Raw genomic sequence first — 26,709 nt, 5'->3', positions numbered from 1 at the left:
TAGCTGCAGCCTAAACAGAGGGGATAGTTTTTCAGTAATCCATCTGCAATTTATAATGTTTTTTTCAAATTACATTACTGCTAAAAATAAGTATCTTGGTTTGCAGTACTTCAGGGTTGCTGTTGTAGTTACAGTTTTAAAAATTATCAAGTCTTTCACGATTCTAAATGAAAATACTTAATTACTGTTTTAGTCAAAAGGAAAGCTGGCAGAAAGAATCAGAAGATATGAAAGAGGAAAAGAAAAAGCTAGAAGAGCAAAAAGAACAGGATGCTACAAAAATAAAGGCATATTCTGTAAGTAATTCTGTTGCTTTAATTTTTCAAGAAAGCTTTAATACATAGAACAGAGGTTTTAATACAGTACTGCGATTTGTTAGATTGGAAAAATGTTGCAGGGAAAAACTGCTCAATTCAAATCAAATTAGAAGGGCAGTGGTTTATTGATTTATTACTGGAATGTAAAGAACTGGCAATCAGTAAACTATACATTCAGAATCAGTATCAACAATAAAAAAGGTAAATCACAATATTAAGACATACAGAAAATGTTACTATAGACCTAAAAATCTCTAAGCATCATTCAGGAATTAATCTCAAATATTTCTCATCTCACACATCCACATTCACACAGTTAGATTCACTCCTTGACCCCTTCAGGTTACCAGCACACACCCCCTTTCCTGATAGTGCAAGTTCACTGTGTACAGACACCACTTACATTTACTCCAGGGTTCTGTGTACCTGTGGGGGTGATCTGGTGCTATGTGTACCCGTGCACCTCCCTGCAGTCTGCTTATCCATGCACTGGTGAGGAATCACCCCAGGAGGTCACATACACACACCCAAGTATGGGTCCCTATGTATTGCACTTGTACCGCCAGTCCGTTAGCTGGAGTGCCAAGGCTCATGGTGTCCAGCAGGGAGGAAGCACTCACATCTGTACAGAGGATGCAGGGCAGTGGGGAAACTTCTGAAGCTGAACTAGGTTATGAGTGCTGCATTACAACTCTCTCTGCCCCCACTGTTAGAAGTTTTCATGCTTTTATACTAATTTTCAAGGTGACTAATTCTTTATTTCAGGTCTCTAATTTTATGATTACTATTCAATCTGGTTGATGGCCATCTTCCTCTTTAACATTATCAGTTTTGAGCAAATGCCCTCTCAGTCAGTCTCAGGTATTCTGTTAACACTCACACTGCTCTCTTAACAGCAGTTGTTATCCAGGCTGTTTGATTGGGAGGAGGAGCAATGTAGGCACCTCCATGGAAAACACATTAATTCATGCTAAGAATTAAGGTTATTACTTTGAATTACATCTTGTTTATATATACCTGTTAATATATATGTATCAGTGTTTCACAAAAACAGGAAACAGAATTCATCTTTCTATTTTGATTTACTTCCACCAAGACTGAATTTAATATTCTATTAAGAAAAGTGAAAAATAACTTTTTAAAAAGGTGATATTTAAAAGTTCCTGGAATTTATGCAGGTGCCTAATTGCAGACATAGTACAATTTTAGATGGTTTTGGGTGTCTTTGGGCAGATACCAAAAACTGCTAAATACTACAGAAGACATATGAGACACATATGTCCTTTTAGAGAAGCAGACACACGGCAAGGATATCACAAGGTGTTGAATCACAAGGTGGCTGTGGATGCCTGAGTTTAGTCAGCTCAGTTCTAACCCTTTTCTTCTGCTGAGGGGTGACTGTGGTAGTATGTGGTCCTGCTTATGATCATGTTCATAACTGTAATTGATTTTCAAAATCCTGAGACAACTAAGTCAAAATATGTGTCCTGAAAAGTGGAATTTAAATTGTTTTGCAGATGTTTCTACCATATTTTAAAAAAAAAAAAAAAAAACAAGGAGGAGGGGGGGAGAAGCATGGACTGTCTTAATTTGTTCAGTATCTCATTCTGCATTTCCAGAGTCACAGGAGTAGATTGTAGCAGCATTCAAATAATTCTGGGATTTGTTTTTTTAAATGTCTTTAAAATATAATGGATTTTTATGATGTTAGATATGCTATCAAAGCATTGCTGAGATCTTTTAAGAACTTACTATTTCCCAATAGTTTTTGTTTCCAAAAACACATCCTATCCAAAGATAAGAAATGTGTACTATTATTTAGTATTATTTTTTGTAAGTATGTAATTTTGATTAGAATTAGGTGAACATTTTCAGATTAAACATTCCTCTGAAATTAATTCACTTTGACTAATCAATGAAAATGTGTTGCTTGCTCTTAAAATCTTAAGAAAAACAGGCTTCTTGATCAGAAAAGATAAATCTTTGTCAGTTGTCACAGAACTAGATTTTTTTCATGGCTTCAGACTTCCAGGATTCAGGAGTATTTTCTAGCTAGCTGCTCACTCTTCTTCATTAGGCTCATAGGAATCTGGGATTTTACAGCTCCAATTTCTACTGCCTGTCTCCTTGGCAAGCTGATGTGTGCGACAGCAAAGCTAAAGCTCAAATGCCTTCTGCGACCTGAGTTGCTGTAGTTCCCTCTCCCCTGTCTGCCCACCAACCTCAGATTTATACATGTGTGCAAACACATGCGTGTACATGCATACATGCAGACACACAAATGTTTCCATAGGAGGCGTCCTGTGGTTACTTCATAAAATACTGGTTTAGTCCTCAAAGTAGGACGTTATTAATGTTTGTTAGGAACCACAGGAATTCTGTTTGGTTTAGAAAATTGATCCAATACGTTTGTTTTGATTCTAGTAAAAGGAAGGAAGACTGATGACAATGTATGCAGAGAACTATTTTTGTTCTAAATTTTGAAAATATCAGCAATAACTAAAATTCCAATTTGTCAGTCAGATGTATTTAGCTTCTATTCCTCAGAAACTAATGATTTTCTTATAATAGAATATTGTATGCTTATGCATGTGTTGAGTGTGTGTATATGTTTTATTAGCAAAAAGAAATTATTTCCAAGAGATTAATGGAATTTTTACACCTAGATTAAAAAATATGCAAGAAAGCTTGTCTACATAGTTGATTTTTAACATATTTCTGTACAAAACTCTTGTTAAATTATTTTACAGAATTTACTCAACGCACTTCAACTGGATCCTGATGAAACAAAAAAAGCACTTGCAGAAAATAATAGAAAAATAACTGTTTTACGAGTTAATGAAAGGTCACTAACAAGGCAGTATACTACTTTACTTGAAACGGAACGGCATCTAAGAAAAGAAAATGAGAAACTAAAGGGTGAAATAACAGATATGGAGACTGCAGTTATGGTGAAGATTGGAAGCTTGCAACGATTCAAGGTATAGTTTATAGTAGTAATAGTACACATTTTTATTGTTACAATTTGGCTATAAATACACTTCTTTTAAATGGAGACAGTAATAGTTTCTTGAATGCATCACGCAAATTTTTGTTAAATGCTGTTATAAATTTTGTCAAAACATTCTTTGTATTTAAATAAGCATTATAATATGAAACTTGTCAGTGTTCCCTTCTGAAGTTGCTTCAACAAGTTCTTTTTATTCAAAGTGTCATATGAAACCAAATCTTACTGTTTGACCTTGCAGGTTGCTAGGGCCTGTATTAACTCATCTTTATAAAATATGTTTTTGACAGTGCCTTATGATTGAGAGGGAACTATTGATAAAATTATCCAGAGACTTGGAATACCAGAGAAATTTTGTCAGTGTTTATTGCAAGCAATTTATAAAGATGGACAGTAATTTAGTAAAATAAACCGGTATTGTGTTCTAAAGCGTTATGTGAAGTGGTATTCTTTTTCCTTGGAGTAATTTTATTTTTTCTGTTTAAAGATCTAGCAGACCTTAGTAACCCATTGTGTTGATTATTTTCATAGGAAATGGCTAGCTTTAAGATTGCAGCTCTGCAAAAAGTGTTGGACGGTAGTGTGCCTTTGTCTGAGCTAGAACTGGCTAATAAGCAGTATAATGCATTAACTGCTAAATACAGAGATATGTTACAAAAAGATAACTTGCTCGTCCAACGGACAACAAACATGGAACACATGGAGGTAATGTTTGCATTGTGTTTGAACCCTAAGGGAAAAAACGCTCTTTATATATTTGTTCTGCATTGTTTTTTGTTCTCATTTATTGGAAAGATAGAATAGAAGACCCAATGCTAGCACTGCTGGTTATAACAGTTCCATAGTGGGTATGAGATGTTGGACCGAGTCTTACTGTTGCTATTGAATTTTAATTTGCTTACCTGGCATTTTTCAGTGGATTAAGAAACATACACAAAATCCCAGATTTTATTTCAGTAGGTATACATAAAAGCATTTTTTAAATTGTTTTAGTGGTTTTGTTTGTTTTTTTCCTTTGTTTGTTTGCTTTTTAAGTTAAGCTCTGGGTATGTTCCCTCACAAAGTATTTTTAGTTCTTTGATTTCTAAAACAAGGCTGCAGAAGGAATATTTGCTATCATCTTCAGTTTTGGAGGTCATCAGGAAAGTAGAATGAGTGTAAACACTTTCAAAGCTTTCTCTCAAAGTAAGTGCTCTTACTAATTCCTCACTTACAAGAATGAAATGTTCAGTTCCAAAGGTAGTAAAGCTTTGGAATTTTACTTCCATAAAAAAGGTAAATAACCAAAGATTGTTCACAATGTGTTTGCAAAATGTCATAGGGACTGCAAATATATGACTGTTCCTTTGAATTTTTATTCTCAAGTAGAAGAGAGCTTCTTTTCAAGTACTGTGAAGCTGGCTTCCAAGATACATTACTACCTCCCACTTTTCATTCATGATAGAAATAAAAGCCCCAGAAAGTAGTAGTTTGCGCAGTAGTTAAAACTCTTTTCTGTTGGATTCCTGGGCTTGACAAGGTGGGTGGGTAAACTTACTGAACAATGTGGTGGGTAAACTTACTGGACTATTAAATTTGTCTGCTTGGGAACAGGTACATACATTTGTGTTAGCTGAAGAATGAATGATTCCTTCTCTATTTTATGAAATTTCATGTATATGAAAACTTGCATTACTTATTTCAGCAGTTTCACAGAGCTAGAGAATAGTTTATCAATACCAAACTAAAATTGTGTTTAGAAAATTAGAAATTGAAAACTAAGATGAAGTACTCAATTTGCATTACTGGTTAATGTGGAAATTTGTGTTTCTATTCGGAGGAGTGAAGGAACATGTACAAAACTAATGTTTGGCATCATATTAGATGCCTAAATGAGCTAAAAGAAGCGTATGATCTGTCTTGAACATGTATGTATTGTGCAAGATGGAGTATCCTGTGCGGGATGAAATATTCTCCAGAAGTACTTTCTTTCCAGCTGTTAATGGGGTGTTTAGTATGACAAGCATAGATTTCTTCATCTAATTCTTGACACTCTAGGAATCACAGTCACTGATGATGAATATTCACAGTAGTACTAGTCGAGAGTTAGATACAACATAGAGAGCAAGGACTAGCATTTTTACACTTAGGAGGAAACTTAAGCTCTTCTGTTGCCACATAAGTAGGTTATGGGTTGTGCATAGGTAAAATCTGTTAATTTAAAAGATTTTATAGATACTAAACATCAAGTCTGCTACAGTTAAATAGTTTGCTGTTATGTTGCAACTTTTTTGTCATACAGCATGAGAATGAATCCTTGAAAGCACAGATAAATTTATTGAATAAGGAACTGGAGATCACAAAAGAGAAACTTCACACTGTAGAACAGGCTTGGGAACAGATGACTAAACTTGGCAAGTATTAAAGTTATATTGCAACATTAAAAATCAAATGGCATGTCCTGTGTAAAAGTAATAGTTTAAAATGCTTTTAAATTTATGTTTCATAACAAAAAAAAAAAGGTAAAAACTTAAATTTTTTTTGTTAATTTTTCTGTTTAATTTTACTTATCTATTTGACCATAACCAAGTTTGGTGTCTTTCTCTGGAAACTGTTCAATGTTGACTTTTCTTGGGTTACTGGGTCAGTGTTTTAAAAGCTGGAACTTGTAAAGCAACATCACGTGATTATTTTTTTTCAATAAGGTGCAATATATTCTAACTTAATTGTCAGTCAAAGTACTTCATAAGTTGTCACAAAAATTGCTTTTTTTTCCTGTTTCATGCTCTGTAAGAAAGTATTTTTTCTTGATAGCTGGGGCTTCTTTGTGGACAGTTTACGTTCCCATTATTCAAGAACTCATCTACGTCTATTTCTTTTACATACTTTAAATTAAATTTCCTGAAGATTTACCTGCTGAATTAAGGATAAAGTGAAAGGCTACATTGAAAGTAGTTATCAGTCTCAATAACCATGGTCGCAGATATACACATGTATAATTGATAATAATATTTTATTCAAATATGTAATAACAAACATGTAATAAGGCAAGATAACTATGCCTGCAGTTTAAAGAAATAATACAGGTGTTTTGATAAAGTTTATCTGACAGAGATAAAGCAAAAGTCATGTTCTGTTTCATGGTGCAAATAATTTTCATAGTTGAATCTGTTTGTGTATTTCCTAATTTAAATATTTTTTTTAATACAGGAGATGACAATGCCATGGACAAGGCTACAAAAGCTATAACTAACAGTGAGATTTTGTCCATTTCTAAGAAAATCACAATGTTGGAAATGAAGGAACTAAATGAAAGACAGAGAGCAGAACATTCACAACGAATGTATGAACACTTAAGGAACACTATAAAGCAAATAGAAGAACGTAATTTTGAATTGGAAACAAAATTTGCTGAGGTAAATCTGTTGAAGTGTAACGACATAATGTAACACATCTTAAAAGCATTTTTGAGCTTTTCAGAAAGAATCTGTTTTGTATTACGACTGGCAAATAAGCTTATGGTGCAAAATATAGCTGCCTTTAAGAGGTGCAATTTTGCATGCACAGGACAGTTGTAAAAAATATAACTAATTTGTCAGTAGTTTATTTCAAACATTAGTTAATCTCTGTAAAACACATGATGAGCATCTTAACAGATAGTTCGCTCGTTTTTCAGCAGACTGCTAGAAAAAAGTCTGTTCTTGACCTGTTGTTTCTTGTGTTTAATTCATATGATCATTTTTCTGCTAATTTTCCCTTAATTACCAATGATTAAAAAAATGTTAGACCTTTGCATCCCTTTTGCAAATGATAGTGTCACAATTCTGTTACAGACTGGCTATGTTCTCTGTCACATGCCGAACATTATCTATAATACAGGAATAGAAGAGAAGTCATGTGCCATTGAAGCTGCACATTGAAGTGCCATCCTCAGTATTCCTGTCATATCAGTCTTAATCTTGATAGGTTATTTTGTCCCGACTATTCATATTTGAAGTTTGTTCCATAAATTCATTATTTAATAGTAGGAGACCTTTTTATAATTTCCAGTCTAAATTTATTTATAGGCAGTTGTACATGTTTGTTCTTGTGCCAGTATTGGCCTGTAATTTAAACACAAGGGAAGAAGAAGAATAGTTATGTTGACAGATTGCATTCATTTCCACCTCCTTGTGCTTTGCTAGACTTTAGCCTAACTGTTTAGATTGCTGTTTTCTGGAGTCCCCATTTCTCTGTTGTTTTAGTAGTATTTGTCACACTGTTTTGATTTTAATTAATTTGGGACATGGAGTAACTGAAAGTGTATAAAGCTTGTCAGCAGCAGTATTGTTAAAGACTTTTCTGATGGCATGACTTCATTTATTTCATTAAGAAATTCCTCAGGTAATGCACCCTAGGATCACATTTCCCTTTTTCTCTTTTGCATATGTTCTTATCTGTCCTGTGATACATTTAGGTCTGATGGTCTTCCTTCGCTTTGAGTTGATGAACTCCTAATGCTACAATTTTTTCTTATTAGTTCCTCCGTGCATCTCTTTTTTCCTTATTTCTGTAGCTCTAGGACATATATTTTCTGTTTCATGAACTCCTGTTGTCAGTGCCTCCTAATCTGGCATCACTGCTTGTTTTATACGTATGTATATACATAAACAAGATTGTGCTAAGGTAATCAATGAAAATTGTGATACCAGTTTAAGAACTGATAACTAGAAGTCTACTAGACATCTCCTCCTAAACTCATAAATCTACTTCAACATGACTGTTAGTTTTGCAGATAATACGGCTTACTCGGTAGCATTGGTTACTCAGTATTTAATAATCAACTTGAAAAATCAGGCTGCTTGAAAGAATACCCTTAATTATGAAAGTTCTTTTTAGAAAGAACAAAAGAACTATACTGTCACAAGTCTTATGGCACTTATAACCTGTATTTGTGTTACAAATCCCTATATAGTAGACAGTATATAAATATATAAGTAAGACTGTTCATTTCCTGAAACGTTTAGAGACTTTTTCTGTGTATATGTTCCTATGTGTATGCAATGCTGCAAACAAAAAGACATTTAAGCAGAAAGGAAAGGAAATGTTTTTTTTTTAACACAGCTGAACAGTGTTTTGTAATGACTAAAAAGAAAAGATGCTTTTGGCGCTGCTTTTTTCTTTGCAGGGTTGGGAGCAGTTGTGTGCTTAGGATTCCATTTTTTTTGTTTCTGGTTTTGTTTTTTTTAAGGTCACCAAAATCAACCTTGAGGCACAGAAAGTGGAACAGGAATTAAGAGATGAACTGTCAAAGAGTGTAAGTAAGGCAGTAAGTGATGCAGACAGACAACAAATCATGGACCTAGAGAAGCGTGAGATGGAGCTCAAGCTTGAAGTATCAAAGTAAGTGTTGAAGTAACAGATTTCAAATGCAGTATGTTCAGAAGCATGCAAAAATGAGGCTATATAGGTTTGTGTAATACACTACTTACGTATTACTAACGGATAATTTTCAATGCCTAATTTTTTTGGCATTTATATAGGCCAAAGTTGGAATTGAAAATGTAGCATTTAATCCATGACTATAAAGAAAGTAATTTGCTTCATTTTGATTTTAACAAGGAGTTAAGTGGTGCCCTGGATAGACATGAGTAAGTGTGCACTTAAATACTTATTACTAGTATTTTTAAACAAATTAATTAAGGTTTATGTTGTTCCTGTGCCACAATCTCCCTTAAATGGATGAAAATCTCATAAGTTGGAAAGCAATTCTTACTTTCAAAGAGTCATAGATATCTCAAAGATTAAATTGCAGTGAGGTTTTTTTGCCATTTACTTAAGAGATTAACTTTGTATGCATAAATTGAAAAACTGACCTTTTTAGATATGTTGATAGGGACATTTGCCTGACTAAATAATGTAATCCTGTCATATTCCTAAACCAGCAAAGCCTGTGGGGATATTTGCAGTGATTTTTGACACTGAAAATGAGTGATTAGACTTGGGGAAACAAAGGAATTCACAATGAAACTTGTTGAGCATTTATGTCCTGAGGTGGGAGAGAAGTAGAGGACAGAGATGCTTAGTTCAGGTAAAACCATGGCATTGTTTTCCTGGAGTCGGTTACTGCTAGCAAATTTCTGTATAACATACAGGAAAATGTCCTGTGAAAAAGTTGAGAGGCAATACGGAATAATTTTCCTAAAAAGGACTCTGAGTAGTAGAGAAGGGTATGCTGAAAAGAACAAAGTCTTCAAATGTTTTGATATGAGGAAACATACTAAACATCTTTTTGTAGCATCTTCTGTGTAGAAAAACTTAATAGGTTATTCAGTGGTTTCAAGTGACACAATACTCTTGTTTTTCCTGCAAGGTTAAGAGAACTGTCAGATGTAGCAAAAACACAAGTTGAAGCTCTGGAGGCACGCCAGCAATACAGAGATAAAGAAGTGGAATCTCTTAGAATGCAAATTTTAGACTATCAGGTAAAATTCAGCCTTTACTAACACTGCAGTTTGGAATTTTTTCCCTGGAGTGAGAAGAAATGAAGTAATTTTACAGTGAATTAGGAACCTGCAAAAGCATTTCAGAAGGATCTTAGCAAGCTGGTCCTTGTAGTATACATATCCTTTCAAGATTTCTGTATTAATTATTCCCTTCTCCATTTTTCCATTTCTAGCTGTACAGCTATTACAGATCCTGAGCTTTTTTCCATGTTATTTAGGTAATATTTATTCCTATATGATTAATAGCTCATGGTCAATATTTAATATCAGGAAAGTTTGATCATTTTTTTTATAAGACAGGCATGTTCTAGAAATGTTTGAATCCCTAAATACAACACTTTTGTCAGCTTTTATGCTATCATATTATCTAACTGTAGGAATACATTTTTACCTCATTTCCTGGTGTTTTGAAAAGATACAGTTTTTAAGATCAGTATCTGAAAAGGTGTACTTCTAAAATTTGGCTGTAGAAACAATAGTGGAAAAAAAGCTGGGTTTAGAGGCTAATTCTTGCTCTTATCTATGGAATAAAATACATGCAATATATAAAATATAAAAAACCCCACCTTGTTTATATTTACATATACACTGCATTAACATATTCAAAATTAAAAATAAATTTGTTCTATATATTTTGTTCTTAGGCACAGTCAGATGAAAAATCAGTTATTGCAAAACTGCATCAACATATCATAGCCCTTCAAGGTAGTGAATCTGTTGCTGTAGGCAAATTGGAGATGCTTAAATCGAAATTACAGAAGATGGAGATCCATAATCTACGTTTAGAGCAGAAGCTTGATGAGAGAGAACAAGCCTTATATTTTGCCCGACTGGAAGGAAGAAATAGAGCCAAACATCTACAACAGACAGTTCAGTCTTTGCGGCGACAGTTTAGTGGTGCTCTGCCTTTAGCACAGCAAGAAAAATTCTCTAAAACAATGATTCAGCTACAGAATGACAAACTGAAGATTTTGGAAGAAGTTCAGCATGCCCAGCAGGAGCGACGAAGTGCAGAAAACAGAGCATTAGAGATGGACTTAAAACTGAAAAGTTTAGAGGAATTAGTAAGTGCGTTGAAGGATACAAGAGGAGCTCAAAAGGTTTGCTATTTTACAACTTTGAATAGCTTTGTTCATCTGATCTGCATTTGAATTACATTTCAGTTCAGCTTGTTCCCTACGTCTGTTTTAATGTAGAACTTAATGATTTCAAAATACACTTTGTTAGAATGACAGCTGTCATTTTTTCGTTTCCTATTTTAAAAAAGTAATACATCATTAGTTATTTGTCCTGTAAAAGTCAGCGCAATCAGATTTACTCATTTTCTTTTGTGCCCAATTAAGTGGCATAGAAAGTAGAAGCTAACTATTAATTCAGTTATATTAAATTGAATTAAATTATGAATTAAGTTGAATTAAATGCAGAGTAGCATTCTGAAGTTCTGTTCCATGAGTTTGCAGCTAAATCTTCACTGCGAATCCACGTCATCTTAAATAAATCATAGAATCATAGAATGGTTTGGGTTGGAGGGGACCTCAAAGATCATCTAGTTCCAACCCCCCTGCCATGGGCAGGGACACCCTCCACTAGACCACATTGCCCAAAGGCCCATCCAACCTGGCCTTGAACACTTCCAGGGAGGGGGCATCCACAGCCTCTCTGGGCAACCTGTTCCAGTGCCTCACCACCCTCACAGTGAAGAATTTCTTCCTAACATCTAATCTAAATCGACCCTCCTTCAGCTTAAACCCATTACCCCTTGTCCTGTCACTGCACTCCCTGATAAACAGTCCCTCTCCAGCTTTCCTGTAGGCCTCCTTCAAGTACTGGTAAGCTGCAATTAGATCTCCCCGGAGCCTTCTTTTCTCCAGGCTGAAAGATCCTAACTCTCCCAGCTGGTCTTCATAGGAGAGGGGCTCCAGCCCTCTGACCAGCTTTGTGGCCCTCCTCTGGACTCTCTCCAACAGCTCCATGTCTCTCTTGTACTGGGGCCCCCAGAGCTGGATGCAGTACTCCAGGTGGGGTCTCACAAGAGCGGAGTAGAGGGGCAGAATCCCCTCCCTCGACCTGCTGGTCACGCTTCTTTTGATGCAGCCCAGGATATGGTTGGCTTTCTGGGCTGCAAGCACACACTGCTGGCTCATGTTGAGCTTCTCATTGATCAATACCCCCAAGTCCTTCTCCTAGGGGCTGCTTTCAATCCATTCCTCGCTCAGTCTGTAGCTGTGCTTGGGATTGTGCCGACCCACGTGCAGGACCTTGCCCTTGGCCTTGTGGAACTTCATGTGGTTCGCACAGGCCCACCTCTCCAGCCTGTCATGGTCCCTCTGGATGGCATCCCTTCCCTCCAGCATGTCAACCACACCACACAGCTTGGTGTCGCTGGCAAACTTGCTGAGGGAGCACTCGATCCCACTGTCCATGTCACTGACAAAGGTGTTGAACAGTGCTGGTCCCAGTACCGCCCCTGAGGAACGCCACTCGTCACTGATCTCCGCTTGGACATCAAGCCATTGACCGCAACTCTTTGAGTGTGACCATCCAGCCAGTTCCATATCCACAGAGTGGTGCATCCGGCATATCCGTGTCTCTCCAATTCAGAGACAAGGATGTTGTGTGGGACAAGTCCAGGTAGATGACATCAGTAGCACTTCCCTTATCCACCAATGCTGTAACCCCATCATAGAAGGCCACCAAATTTGTCAGGCATGATTTGCCCTTAGTGAAGCCGTGTTGGCTGTCACCAGTCACCTCCTTATTTTCCATGTGCCTGAGCATAGTTTCCAGGAGGGTCTGCTCCATAATCTTGCCAGGCACGGAGGTGAGACTGACCGGCCTGTAGTTCCCTGGGTCTTCCTTTTTACCTTTCTTAAAAATGGGGATTATGTTCCCCCTCTTCCAGTTGGTGGGAACTTCACTGTACTGCCAGGACTTCTCACATATGATGGCGAGTGGCCTGGCCACTTCATCCGCCAGTTCCCTCAAGACCCGCAGATGCAACTCATCAGGTCCCATGGACTTGTGCACCTTCAGGTTCCTTAGATATTCTTGAACCTGATCCTCTCCTGCGGTGGGCGGTTCTGCATTCTCCCAGTCCCTGCCTTCTGTGACCTGGGTGGTGTGGCTAGAGCACTTGCCAGTGAAAGCTGAGGCAAAAGATTCGTTAAGTACCTCAGCCTTCTCCATATCCTGGGTAACCAGTTCACCCGTTTCATTCTGGAGGGGACCCACATTTTCCCTCGTCCTCCTTTTCTCACTGACATACCTATAGAAGCTTTTCTTGTTGTCCTTGACATCCCTGGCTGGATTGAATTCTGTCAGGGCTTTGGCTTTCCTAACCTGATCCCTTGCTGCTCGGACACTTTCTCTGTTTTTCTCCCAGGCTACCTGCCCTTGCTTCCAGCCTCTGTTGGCTTCCTTTTTTTGTTCGAATTTGCCCAGGAGCTCCTTGTTCATCCATGGGGGCCTCTTGGTGTTTTTGCCTGACTTCCTCTTTGTTGGGATGCATCGCTCCTGAGCTTGGAGGAGGTGACCCTTGAATATTAGCCAGCTGACTTGGGCCCCTCTTCCTTCCAGGGCTTTGTCCCATGGTACGCTACCAGGCAGGTCCCTGAAGAGACCAAAGTCTGCTCCCCTGAAGTCCAGGGTAGTGAGCTTGCTGTGTGCCCTCCTTGCTGCCCTGAGGATCCTGAATTCCACCATTTCATGGTCACTGCAGCCAAGGCTGCCCTTGAGCCTTCACATCCCCTACCAGGCCCTCCTTATTGGTGAGAATAAGGTCCAGCATGGCACCTCTCCTCGTGGGCTCCTCCATCACTTGGAGGAGAAAGTTGTCATCGACACATTCCAGGAACTTCCTGGATTGCTTGTGCTCTGCTGCATTGTCCCTCCAACAGATGTCAGGGTGGTTGAAGTCCCCCATAAGGACCAGGGCTTGTGAACGTGAGGCTGCTCCTGTCTGCCTATAGAGGGCTTCATCTGCTTGGTCCCCCTGGTCAGGTGGCCTGTAGCAGACCCCTGCTATGACGGCCTCTGCCCCTGCCCTCCCTGTAATCCTGACCCATAGGCTCTCAGTCGGCTCCTCATCCATCCCCAGGTGGAGCTCCATGCACTCCAGCTGGTCACTGATATAGAGGGCGACTCCCCCTCCTTGTCTGCCCTGCCTGTCCTTCCTAAAGAGCCTGTACCCTTCCATCCCAACACTCCAGTCATAGGAGCTATCCTACCATGTCTCTGTAATGCCAATAAGGTCATAGCCTTGCAGGCGCACACATGTCTCCAGCTCCTCTTGTTTGTTCCCCATGCTCCGTGTGTTTGCGTAGAGGCATTTCAGTTGTGCCCCCGATGAGGCTGACTTACTGGCTGGAGCGGCAGGAATTCTTTTGCTGTATCTTCCCAGTGTTACCCCGTTGGTTCCTGTTGCATCTGGAGCCCCTGGCTCATCTCCTCTAGGTTTTGAGTGTGCTCAAATCCAGGGGCAATAATTTAGGCAGCATGGTCAGAAATGTTCTTATACTCATGTAATTCTACGTAATCGTATCTTGCTATTATAAACAATGTTGCCTTGAAATTTGAATAAGGCTTTCTCACTTCTCTTTCAAATCACTGTGTATTACATAATATGGTTATATCTGTCATGACTAAAGATGTCTGCATGTAAGCAATGCTTGTAGTGCTCTTGGCATGTTTTAGTTTTAAGCCAGTTTTCGAATGTTTTTTTGGAGCATTTTGACACAAACATGTCTCTTATTCCTAGTACATGTACATTTTTTAATACATACTGGTTTTAATTGTTTTAAAAATCTTTTGCTGATTTAGAAAAGACAGCCAAACTTCTTGTATGCTTTTTTTGTTCAGTCTTGACAGATGCATAGGGTATAACTTAGGTCATCTGAAAATTATTTGCAATGCACTTCTGTCAGTGTACGGGAATCCTGTTGCCTTTCCAATTGTTTGCTGCAGTTTTCAGTCATTCCTCCTGCCGTTTTATACTCTTGTCATGCCTCCTCACTCAAGAGAAGGGAAGAAGCTTAAAAAGGCAGAATGTCTTTCTTCCTGCTGGTTGGATAAGTGCCATACTGCCTCAAAATCAAAGAGTGTAGCTGCATCTTGTTGGCCTGTGGGCTTGGTAAATATAATAGTGTATCATTTGTTATTAGGTAATTGAATGGCATATGAAGATGGAGGAACTCCATCTGCAGGAACTTAAACTCAATCGAGAGTTAGTCAAGCAAAAGGAAGAGGTGAAGTATTTACGTAATATAATTTCTGAATATGAACATACAATCAATAATCTAGAGGAAGAAATTGTGCAGCAGAACAAGGTATGTATTTCTGCATGCTATTAGAAAAACAGCCTATTCCTTATTTCACTCAGTGATTTTTAAAAAGGAAGATTCTTCTTACTAAGTTTTTAACATAGATGTTTGTATCTTGGTTCTATAATTCTTTTTAACAGAACATTTGAGTATTTTACATTTTGGTATCCCCTTTTTTTTTTTTCTCTTTCCTGTTTAAGTTGGTCATAAAATTCCCATTGCCTTCAATAAATAGAATACCTTTATCAAACATTTGTTACAGTTTCATGAAGAAAGGCAATTGGCTTGGGACCAGAGGGAAGTAGAACTGCAGCGCCAATTAGACCTGTATGATCATCAACAAAATGAAATCTTTAGTACAGCTCTAAAGGTACATGCACTGAATTAACTAAAAATAGATTCATAAGCACGTTTTTTGGAGCTGTCAGATTACATGAATATGAATCTTTCTGTGCAGTTAGAAGAGGCTACAGGATCAGTTCCAGACCCCAGTCTGCCACTCCCACAACAACTTGAGTTGGCTTTGAGAAAGATTCAGGAGCATATTCGAACAATCCTGGAAACTAGGACAACCTGCAAATCACTGGAGGAGGTAATTAAATATATAAATTATCACATAAAGGGACAAAGCCTGTATTTCTATGCCCTTTAATTTTTTATATATAATAAATATCCTTTTATAAATGTCACTTGAATGTGACCAATCGCTTAGAATTATTTAACACAGAGCAAATGTAAATAATATAATCACACCATGACTAAAATGAAATATTTTTCCACGGGAACAAATTATTGGGGACATTTTTTGAATATTTTAGAATATTCATTTAGTAGGGTAAGATGCTCTTGCTATACAAAATTCAGTTGACTATAACTAGTTAAATTTGGCAAGCGTTACGTTAAATTTAACAAGTAGCATAACAAAATCTTCTTATCTTTGGCTGCTAAACTGAAATTCTGTTACTGAAGATATTTTGTGGTTCTTCTTAATTTGGTATCACAAAATGAGTGTCTCATGCCAAGCAAATAATAGATAAAGGCCCGGTAATGATATTCCAGGACTTTTTTTATCTGTTAGTAATCCTATACAGCCAGAACTGAGTGTGAAATGTTTTCTGTTTGTAAGTCCATTTAGACAAATCTTTATGGTATGTTTTTTAAAAAGTAAGATCTTTCTGCAGTGTCTGAATTTTGGAAATGCAACAATTGCCTTTCGTTGTAGAAATTAAAAGAAAAGGAAACTGCTCTGTGGAAAGCTGAACAAAATGTTTTATCAAGAGACAAAGTTATAAATGAACTAAGACTTCAATTACCTGCAACATCAGAAAGAGAGAAAATAATGGCTGAATTAGGCAAACGAGAAGATGATCCAGAGTACCATCGTGCCGTAAAAATTGCTCATCAAACCATCACAAATATGCAAGCAAGATTAAATCAAAAGGAGGAAGTGTTAAAAAAATACCAACATTTGCTTGCTAAAGCAAGAGAGGTAGTTAAACTTTTTGCACAAAATTTCCTTCATTTTTAAGTTGTTTTATTTGATTCTCTGTTTATCTCATTGCTAGTGAAATCTTTAAAAGTGTCTGACCTCAGGTAACAGAACAGAGACAGTAATTTTTATGTAGAAAGTTCATGTGGAATTTTTTAACTTCTTAAAATAGGAGGCTTGCTCAGTCACAAGTTTATGTATATGATGTCTGTCTAGGAATTAAATTAGTGTGACAGGAAGAAAATTAAAATTCTGCTATGAGAAATGGTCTCAGTATATTGTATATTTATATGGGATTTTCCAGTACTTGCAACAATGATCTCTGTACTGAATCTTGTAGTGAATTTGGAAGGTACAGCAAAGATGCATTTATCGAAAATATGCTTCTTAAAGCATATTTTAAATTAAAGCATGTTTTAAATTAAAGCATATTTTAAAGCATAAACCTTGTGTATAAGAGGTACTTCGAGACTAAACATGCATCAGTCTTAGTGTGTTTGAATCAGAAGTACATTTCCAAAGCGACCTTCTTATCATCTTCGCTTAGTGTGCTCTGGTTAACACGTGTAGCTTTTTTGTTTGGAACTAAACCAGAAGATGCAGTCTAAAAATGAGCCTACTGTGCTCTGTCTGCCAGCAGACATTCAATTCACAGGATCACACTATAGTCCAAAGTAAACAGACCTGAAAACTACATAGTATGGATATCACTATCCATATTGATAATCATAGTTGGTGAGGACCAACACCAACTGTTTTGCTCTCCAGCTTCTGTCCTGTTGGCCCATACTACTTTCTAAATAGCTTAAAACTGCAATAGTAGATTTTTTTTCCAATAGTGTGAAAAAGGAAAAAAAAAATCATTTATTATAGCAAGAAGAGAAGAATTTTTAAAACTGCCAGAATTAGAGAAAACTTTGGGGAGCAAAACTGAGCAATGAATGAGCAATCAACATGAAGGTACTGTAGTTTCATGACTTTCTGGAATAGCGTGCATCAATAGAGTTATATTTTTATTTTGAACTAACAGGAACAAGAGGAAATGGCAAATAAGCATGAGGAAGACCTTAGAGTTCTACACCAGAAGTTAAATTTGCATACTGACAATTCCCTTAATAAATTCAAACAGACTGCTTTGGTGAGTAATGTGTATTTGTGGAATTATTTACCTTGTTCCCAGATTTTTAAAATTGTTGCCCGAAAGAACAGTTTTGCAGTCAAAAGTAAGTAATAAATGATGACAGGATAAACAAATGGGTGGTTGATACAGAATTATTGTATTCTTGAGAGAATTCGCAAGAGATGGATTAGAAGTCAAGTGTAAAAAAACCCCAAAGTTACCAGCTTATGAGCATTTTTTGTATCATCCTAATTTATGGAGATTTCTGGGAGAGAAAGGTGTATTTTGTTTTCTGTTCTTTTCATTCAGTCTGTGGTTATGTTCAGCTAACCCATTTCAATACAAATTTTCTCTTGACACTTCAGGCTAAGGTGAAACCTGTATTTAACTGGTTATTCTGAGGATCATTAGATCCACAAAGCTCTTTTCAAACCAATGTGGCTACTTTCTCTGTGGACTAATAATCCCATCTCAGTAAATAAACATGTTAGATATTAATACTTGGTTATGTTCAGGATTGAGTTTAAAATGCATCACTAATGCTTATCTTTGATTTAAAGTTTAAAATATTTATCATCTGCATTTGTTCTGTTTTACAGGAGTTAGTGAAAAAGACTTCTTTATCACTTTCCAACAACAAATATTTTCTCCACTTAGCTGAAATGGAGCAAACTGTAGCAGAACAGGATAATTCTCTTGCTTCACTTGTTGGAAAATTAAAGAAAACATCATCTGATTTGGAGAAACAAAAACAAATTACTTTAATGAAAATCAAAGAGTTTGAGACTGTCAGAGCCCAGTAAGTTTTTTAGGCTGTTAACATAAGTCATAATTGGATTGAATCAAGTCAATTATGTATTGCTGCTACAGGACTCGTCTATCAAATTGAACATGTTTTTGCTGAATTTAAGATTTGGCTAAAATACTAACTCAAAAGAGTTACTATGGTTGGAAATTGTAAATGATCTTTAATCTGTAGCCCTTCATCAAGGGTAATATAGCAAAACTGGCTATATTAGCTTGGAAAAATGCCTTTCAGTTGTTAGCTTTGTGCCATTCAGTGGAAGAGAAAGTATTCAAGGAGCCTTGGTATGAGAGTCTTTAAGCTACTGTGATACTTGCTGGTTTGTGTGTGTGTTGGTTTTTTTTCCCTGATACATCCATTTGGGCTTGCTGCCTAACAAGTTTAAAATCATGAAAATTCAACCCCTTTTTAAAAGGAAAAATGCATGATGATTTCTTTACCTGTTAGGACCAGGAATTAGAATGAACAATGCTCTAATCTCATTTTGCTAATCTTCTTCAGTAATTTTTTTATTAAATGGAAGCCTTCTTTATTGAGTCAGTCTTTTTTTGCTCTTTCCAAATCTATGTGTCATTTGCTTTAACAATAATAAAAATATAACGTTGTGCCTTTTGTTATTTATTTGGAGTTTGCTAACTTAAGTATTGCAGTGTACCCTGTTAATGCTTATTTTTTTATTAGGCTTCAGGAAAAGCACACAGTTGATGTGGAACAACTGAAAGATGAAGCAAATGAATTGAGGAACATGTTATCTCAGATGGAGAAGGAGTTAGCAAATGTAAAAGCTGAACTAGAGGTTCAAAAAGAAGCAAATAATAGAGCACCCACAGCAACACTGAAAAACCTGGTGGAACACCTGAAGAGCCAGTTAGCCATAAAAGAGAAGCAGCAGAAAGTTAGTCAAAAAAAATTAATCCCTATGTCACATAAATGTTTTATGTTGCTTAGTGCTTAAGAATTCTATGTATAGTACAGCAGGAGGTAGAATATAATTGCATATTATAACCTAGTAAAATATAATTGCCTTTTCTTGTAATCTTCATATTAGCAGCTTCTTCACTTAAAAGAACTTGAATTTATTATTTTCAGGCTTTGAGTAAAGCACTTCTGGAACTCCGAGCAGAAATGACTGCTAATGCCGAACAGCAGATTATTTCTGCTGCATCACAAAAAGAGGCATATATGAATGTCCAGGAGATTGTTGACAGACAAACAAAGGAGCTTATGGTGAGTACTAGGTAATATTGTATTGCACTGTTGTATTGTTGATAATATTGATTTGGGGGCTTTGCTGGTTTGTTTGTTTGTTTTCTTCTAGACACAGATAGAGGAATTAAATAATCAGATCACAAAACTTACATATAACCTAAAAATAAGTAAAACCAGGGAAAGTTCTTTGTCTGATGAAAGGAATGAGTTGAACCAAGAACTTCAGAGGAAAGAAAAAGCATTTGCTAAAATGTTAAGAGAAAAAAATGAAATGGAAAAAGAAAATGAAGAACTGAAGAAACGGATTAGGAGGCTAAGCAGTAGCATTCAGGTAGAACTGATTTTTAAAAATATGTTCAATGTTGGTCAAGTTTCTGCATAGATGTGCTGAGGGGAAAGATTAAGTACTTTTGGCAGGCATTGAGACTTACACTATTTAAAAAGTTATGTTTGCTCATCAGCTGGGTTGCATGTGAGCTATTAGCTTTTGCTGTTGGAAGCATGCCTCAAATGAAAGGAAGAGATTGAAAAATACTTGCTCTTTGAAATATGTTTTAAAGAGTCTGAGGAATTGAACTGCCACTTTCAAAGCTTCTTTGAAAAATGGATTTTTGTGATCTTCCTGGCTGTCATTATTTCCCTTTTCAGAAGAAAAGGGAAGGATTTACAGTAGAATTGTCTGATTTATTTTTTTTGTAATTCAGCTACTTGCTGCTGATTATTCAGTTTAGAATGCAAAGTTACATTCAAATACTTTAATAATTTAAAGATAATTTTAAAAAGATCATTTAGGTCATAAACTAATTCTACCAATTGGAATTAAAGTCCTTATTTTTTGAGTGGAGAGAAATACTTAGGTAGTGTTCATTAAACTTTAAGTTTCTAAAAGTTTGTAATTTTTCAGAGCAAAGCTGATGAACAAAATCTGATTGATGCACTTCAGAAAAAAATTACGAAGTTGGAAAGTGAACTTGAGAAGAAGTGTGAAGAAACAGAAAAAAAAGGTGTAAGAGAAGACAAGGTATGTGATATTTAGATCATGGCTTAGAAAGGCACCATCAGCCTAGGTCTAGGCTGTTCAGCTCTCCCTGTTGCCTCTAAAAAACCCAACCAACCAAGCAAACTTAATCAGAAGAAAAGCAGTTTCATGACTGTAATTTCTTTGTGTTTCCCATGCTTTTTGTTACTGCTCTTGTTGCTTAGTACCAATATATTAATGTTTTCCTGCCATTGTTGTAGAATTAAAGATCCCTTGCAAATCTTAGAAAACTAAGATTTTATAGGTAGCAGTGAAATTGATTACATAAGTGCTGTCAAGTGTGCATTTGTGAACTCAATGCAATGATAAAACCATGAAGTACTTCAGAGCAAAAGTGTGAATCCTAAAACGGATGATGTCTGTATAAGTGATTATTCTCACAATAGTGATCTACACATAGAGGAGGTTCTGAGCGATTGGAGATGTGTTTGTTTTACCAGTTGTTTTGTTTGGTTTTTTGCTCGTTATTTTACTACTTCAGTAACTAATTAGTGGCTTATCATAGTAATCATAAAGTATACTGGAATATTATAGCATGCTTGTATAATGACATTCAGACTGTTTATGATATCAAATATTATTCTAGGACTGCACTTATGCTTCCAGTTAATTTGAGACTTTTTAAATACCTGTTGCTTAGTGTCTAGAGATAATTTTCTCAAACTTGGCATGTTTTTTTTCCTTTTTCCAAGATTTTGCTGTCTGTCCCTTAGTAGCAGTAATTGTTTAGAATGAAGACAGAAAAGGAAGTACAGGGGCTAACTGGAGAAGGGAAAAGTCCATTTAAAACAAAACAAAACAAAAATTGCTTACAGGAATATTGACTGATTTTTCAGTAGCCATTTGTGATCACATAGGTACAGTTTTTAACTGATGTATAATTTATCGTTACTGAATTGAAACTTTAAGTAGAGATTCCATTTCTCATAGGAAAATTAAACTAAAATGACCAATTGTACAGCTGTGCAGCAGGGACATATAAACTGGTGAGCTGCAGAAGACAGATCTGCTGTAAATTGGCATAGAAAAACACTACTTCTTTTATTCTGTCTTCTTTACTAACATGTAATTCGAAGTGAAAGGATACATTGCACTAGCACCTCTAATTTCATAAAATGTGTCACTCCTTTTTTGTGAAATGAATATGAAAAGCTAAGGAAGAATTTGGTAATAGCATTAAACTGCATCAGCTTTATATACCAGTTGATACAGCATTCTTAAGGTATCCAGCTGGGCCTGCTATTTACCTTGTGGCAAATAAGGTAGATAATACATGCCTGCTATAGGTACATGTCTTAAAGTGGTAAATGAAGAATATGTAATTCTTGGTTTTCTAACGTATTTCCTTTTTTTTTTTTTTTTTTCTGTTTCTTGTTTGTCTGCTTCACAGACCTCCAAGGAGGAAATAATTAGATGGGAAGAAGGTAAAAAATGGCAAATGAGACTGGAAGGACTGCGGAACAAACTAAGGGAAAAGGAAAAAGGAGCAGATGCTTTAGCCAAACAGTTGAATACATTGAAGGAAATTTATACCAAGTGAGTTGGTTTTAATAGATTCAGCTACAAAATGATGACATAAGGGAAATCCAAATATGTTTGCCACATAATAATTATAACAGTTTGTTATGTTTATAAGATTGATGTCTAGAATTTGACATTGCTATTGAGATTAAAAGGATTAGTTAATTCTCAAGCAGCGAGCTACTCCTCTAATATCCTTTCCCTTCTAGAAGCTAACAACCTTTATTAGAAGAAACTGTCTCTGAATAAAACTAATTTAAGTCCTTTATTATGCTTCTTGTATATAGTATTCTGTTATTCCCATGAAACAAATAACAGCTTTATGAGGACAGGCTATTTTTCACTGCTGTGTTATTTAACCAGGGTTGCTAGGACTGAATGCTGTGCTACTGTTATATGTAGTGCTACTGCAGTACTGACGGTTCTAGGATTATGAGATAGAAGCCTTTAAAAAAACCACATATGCAAACCTTCTGCAAATCTTACGGTTACTTCAGTACAGTCATGGCAGGGTTTTACTGATAAAAGATGCAGAAGAGAGAGGAAACTGTGATTGTGATTGTAGCTGTTGTTAGATTGTGATTTGAACCTGCTTCAAAATGGCATTTATTCTTAGCAAGACTTGCATGAAGTTCACGTAAAACACAGGCAAGACCAGCAAGTGGTTTATGACATGCATGATACAGACTTAATGTTCATTGTTTTTTCCAGGCTTAGTTGTTTTTTGTTTGTTGTTTTTTTACAGTAAAGCTATACTGTCTATAAGGTAACCTTATTAAACAGAAAAGGAAGTGTGGTTCAGTGAGCAAATGAATTGCAAATGTGGATTCTTTAAGACAGAAAATATTTTCTCCTAAAGAAAGCAAGTTAGGAAATAAAGTTTTAAATGTAAATTTACTGGATGTTGCAGGACTGAAAAAGACAAAATTGCTCTACAGAAGAAACTGAAAATTACTGGTGTCACTGCTGACCGTGTTGTTGGAGTAAGAGCCTCAGAGACTGAAAAAGAATTGGAAGAACTAAGAAAACAGAACCTAGATTTAGAAAATGAAATTGCTCACATGAGGTGAGAGGCATTTTAAAATAATCTATAAAGACTAAAAAATCTAAATGAGAAAAAAATCTGTGGAAAGAGAAGGATAGTCTCTATTAGACCAACTGATTCAATAAGGAAAAAAACAGGCGGGAATTTCAAAACTCCTTCTCCAAGTCTGTGATGAGCAAACTTAAAACTCCTTCAGAGCAATTATGCATGTTCAGAGAAGATGCAGCATTAGGTCATTATTCTAAAAAGCTAAATAATATAAAAAACATCTGGCTCCTATTGTGTAAAATTATAATTACAATTTAGACCTGGTGAAAGTTACTGGAACTGCTAAGTTGCAGTTAGGGAATGTATTCTTAATTAGTGTATCCACTATCACAGTGGATAGCGTACCTGAGTAGTAGAAGCTGTACACATCTCAAAAGAACAGATTCCTTTTGCCAACATACTTTCAATCCACAGGGATTAATTGAAATAGTGTATGTGGCTAACATTGGTTTAGAATAACTACCCCAGAAATACTAGAAGATCCAATCTAGTAATCCAGAAGTTGATGGGTTTTTAGCTTAAGGAATGTTTTTTCTGCATTAATAGCCATTTGTTTTGGCTTGATTAATTTTTTGATGTAGAACACAGCAAGCAATCCCACGAGATTCTGTTGTAGAAGAATTACATTTCAAAAATCAATACCTCCAGGAAAAGCTTCATGCATTGCAGAGACAACGTTCAAGAGAGACATATTCTAGACCCTTGGTAAGTTAATAATGTAACCATATTACCTAGAAGAATCACACCTACTTAACAAAAATATTTGTGATCCATTTAGTATTCTGTGTCATTTAGCTAGTTTTATTTCAAATTACAGTATTCTAGAACAGGATATGAAATACTCAGCTTTTAATGTTTTTTAAAAAACACAACAAAACAAATCAAAAAAAACCCCCCTCAAAACCAAGATTTACGGTTTCTCTGTTCTACAGGTAGAAGCTGAAATATTCAGCATCCTAGCATATATAGAGAAATAAAGGATATATATTTTTAAATATGTGAGTCTGCAACTGAGAGACTACTTTTATATTCCATATTGATTGAAAATTTGGGATACACAGAATTTGCAGAAATACTGAGCAGTTATTGTTGTGGTTTTGGTGGTTTTGTTGTGTTTTGATTTTTACAAGGTTCGTTGTATTGCAAATATTGCATTATTGGGTTATCTTAGTCTTTCAAGAAATAGATTTGACAGTACATTCTAGCTTTCTTTATTTCCTGCTTTGTTTTACTGTCTTCTGCTTTTCTTTCATGCTTCATTCTGTCTTCAATTTGAATCAGAGTACATGTGACCAAACTGAACTAACCAAGTCTGTTCCTATTGGTATCAGTAAACAAAAGTATTTGAATTCCCTTCAAAAGAAACCTATTTCAAATAGGGATGAAATCAAACATCAGACTAATCATAGCATTACTGATGGCAATGAAATAGATGAGGAAGCAGACAAGCAAACATGCATCATGCATGATGAAGGCCGTGAGGCTACTGCAGATGCAAGCACAGAAGTGTCTCCTGAACAGAATCCTGAAGATAGTGAGAAATGCAAGGACACAGATATTGCTAGGGAAGGACTGAAAAACAAAAATATAACTGAAGCTGATGAGGAGAACTGCAGTAAAAAAGAAAATATAACCCAACCCGAAAATGGAAAACTTCATGAGGAATTTGAAGAGGAGAGGAAGCAAGAAATACTCAAGCAATCAAATGTTGATGAAAGTGTAGAAGAGCCTTATAGTGACAGAATGAGCTGCAATCAGTCTGATCCATGGGAACCTTCTAATCAAGCTAATGACTATGAAGCAGAAAAAATAAATGTGAATAATGAAATGAATCAACACACTGCAGAGGATAAACATCAGACTTACCAAAGTGATACAGAGGGGGCTGAAACAACCCTGGAATTTTGTGAAATGCCCAAGGTTTGATACTGTAGCAGTCCTCTAGCATTTCTTCTGTAGAAATGATGTAGAAATAGAATAGTTTGATCTTGATAATGCAGTGGTTTCCTATGCATGGTCTGCAGGGATATTGAAGTAGTCACCAAATGGTCCATAAAGCAAACCTTATACTTTCATGATAGGCATACTTGTCAGCTCCCAAGTAAGCTACTCTCAATTCTAAAATTGTGATCCAGGAAGTTTACAAATGATCACACTGATACGTGCAGCTAGTTGATGACTTTCATTCTTTGAGACATATGATGTGTTATTACTTACATTAAGAAAAAATATACTTTATTGCTAGCATTATTAGTGATGAATTAATGGATCATATGGTTAATTTCATAATTACGTAAGTAAAACCTGTTGATTATTATATAACCAACAGGTTTTACTCTTTACTAGTCAGGCTTAATAATTACTGTACACTTATGATTTGAATTAGCAATATAAGGCATGCAAAGCACTCTGTATGTAATAGAAATTACTAGTCTCTGTGGATAAAGACTTAAGATAGTAAGAACTAACAGACTGAGAACTAGAGTTATGTGCTACTCTTCCTGACTTGCTCTGTGATCTGTTTGACTTCAGTGAATTTCCTTATCGCCATATGTACTATTTAATAAACATGTCAGAATATGTCCCTAAAATTAGATGCTGTTCCCAGGTACAGTGTCACAGCTTACTACACTCAGTAGCTTTTTTTGTCTTTTAGACTTTGAGATTTAGTTCTACCCAATAATTTGATAATTAATTTTGGTTTGACAAAATTTTTACTGGTATATACTGATTTGTAAACTTCCTTTAAAGGTTAAGCAAGTTTAGAAAATGCAAGAGAAGGAGTTAGAGCAGATTAGATCAAACCTGGTGATACAACTGTCATCTGTTTTATTTCTGTGAAAAATACTAATTTTCTGTTGCTTTTTATCAGTTACAACTGATACAATGACTAGTGTATTACCACTTAATAACAATTTTTTCCCCTCTGTTTTCTCCAGACATCAGGAATAGGATCAGATGATCAATATCGAAGAGAACAAGAGGCTTTAAAGGAAAATTTAAGATTGTCAACTGAAAACATTGAGCTAAGATTCCAGCTAGAGCAGGCCAATAAAGATTTGCCAAGACTAAAGGTAACATCTTTTTACCTTTAGTCGCCTTTACCCTCGCACAGGTTACAGGATTGCTTAAAAGAGAAATGGATATCTTTTCTGTACATGCTGTCAGTTTTTCATATTTTTATGGAAGATGAGAAGGTTGAATGGCTGGTACAAATGATGAAAAATGTCATTGCAGTGGGAAATTGCTTTCTCTTTACATTTTTCAAAGTAAACAAACTGTAATTTTGTTACTGTTCACCTCAATTTGAAATCTATACAAGTTGCT

The 26,709-nt window shown here is 36.0% G+C and overlaps 1 protein-coding gene across 6 annotated transcripts in view; it reads left to right on the top strand.

Annotated features, from left to right (window-relative positions):
* Positions 1 to 26,709, top strand: part of CEP290 (centrosomal protein 290) — a 57,124-nt gene that overhangs the window by 20,888 nt on the left and 9,527 nt on the right. For 5 of the 6 annotated variants that reach the window (XM_054830059.1, XM_054830069.1, XM_054830078.1 and 2 more), the window contains 22 exons: positions 194 to 296; positions 3,068 to 3,298; positions 3,856 to 4,029; positions 5,606 to 5,717; positions 6,514 to 6,719; positions 8,534 to 8,685; positions 9,656 to 9,767; positions 10,433 to 10,888; positions 14,948 to 15,112; positions 15,369 to 15,476; positions 15,564 to 15,698; positions 16,329 to 16,595; positions 17,626 to 17,733; positions 18,315 to 18,514; positions 19,202 to 19,415; positions 19,610 to 19,747; positions 19,839 to 20,060; positions 20,634 to 20,750; positions 22,159 to 22,304; positions 23,200 to 23,355; positions 23,964 to 24,087; positions 26,322 to 26,456. In XM_054830059.1, the coding sequence (XP_054686034.1) occupies positions 194 to 296; positions 3,068 to 3,298; positions 3,856 to 4,029; positions 5,606 to 5,717; positions 6,514 to 6,719; positions 8,534 to 8,685; positions 9,656 to 9,767; positions 10,433 to 10,888; positions 14,948 to 15,112; positions 15,369 to 15,476; positions 15,564 to 15,698; positions 16,329 to 16,595; positions 17,626 to 17,733; positions 18,315 to 18,514; positions 19,202 to 19,415; positions 19,610 to 19,747; positions 19,839 to 20,060; positions 20,634 to 20,750; positions 22,159 to 22,304; positions 23,200 to 23,355; positions 23,964 to 24,087; positions 26,322 to 26,456 (3,781 nt within the window). The remainder of the gene's footprint in view (positions 1 to 193; positions 297 to 3,067; positions 3,299 to 3,855; positions 4,030 to 5,605; positions 5,718 to 6,513; positions 6,720 to 8,533; positions 8,686 to 9,655; positions 9,768 to 10,432; positions 10,889 to 14,947; positions 15,113 to 15,368; positions 15,477 to 15,563; positions 15,699 to 16,328; positions 16,596 to 17,625; positions 17,734 to 18,314; positions 18,515 to 19,201; positions 19,416 to 19,609; positions 19,748 to 19,838; positions 20,061 to 20,633; positions 20,751 to 22,158; positions 22,305 to 23,199; positions 23,356 to 23,963; positions 24,088 to 26,321; positions 26,457 to 26,709) is intronic. The other variant, XM_054830087.1, reaches the window with a different exon arrangement.

The sequence above is a fragment of the Grus americana genome, chromosome 1 (assembly GCF_028858705.1).
Source record: "Grus americana isolate bGruAme1 chromosome 1, bGruAme1.mat, whole genome shotgun sequence".
Lineage (NCBI taxonomy): Eukaryota > Metazoa > Chordata > Aves > Gruiformes > Gruidae > Grus > Grus americana.
Note: the sequence above shows the minus strand (reverse complement) of the source record. Positions and strands in the feature narration are given on the sequence as shown.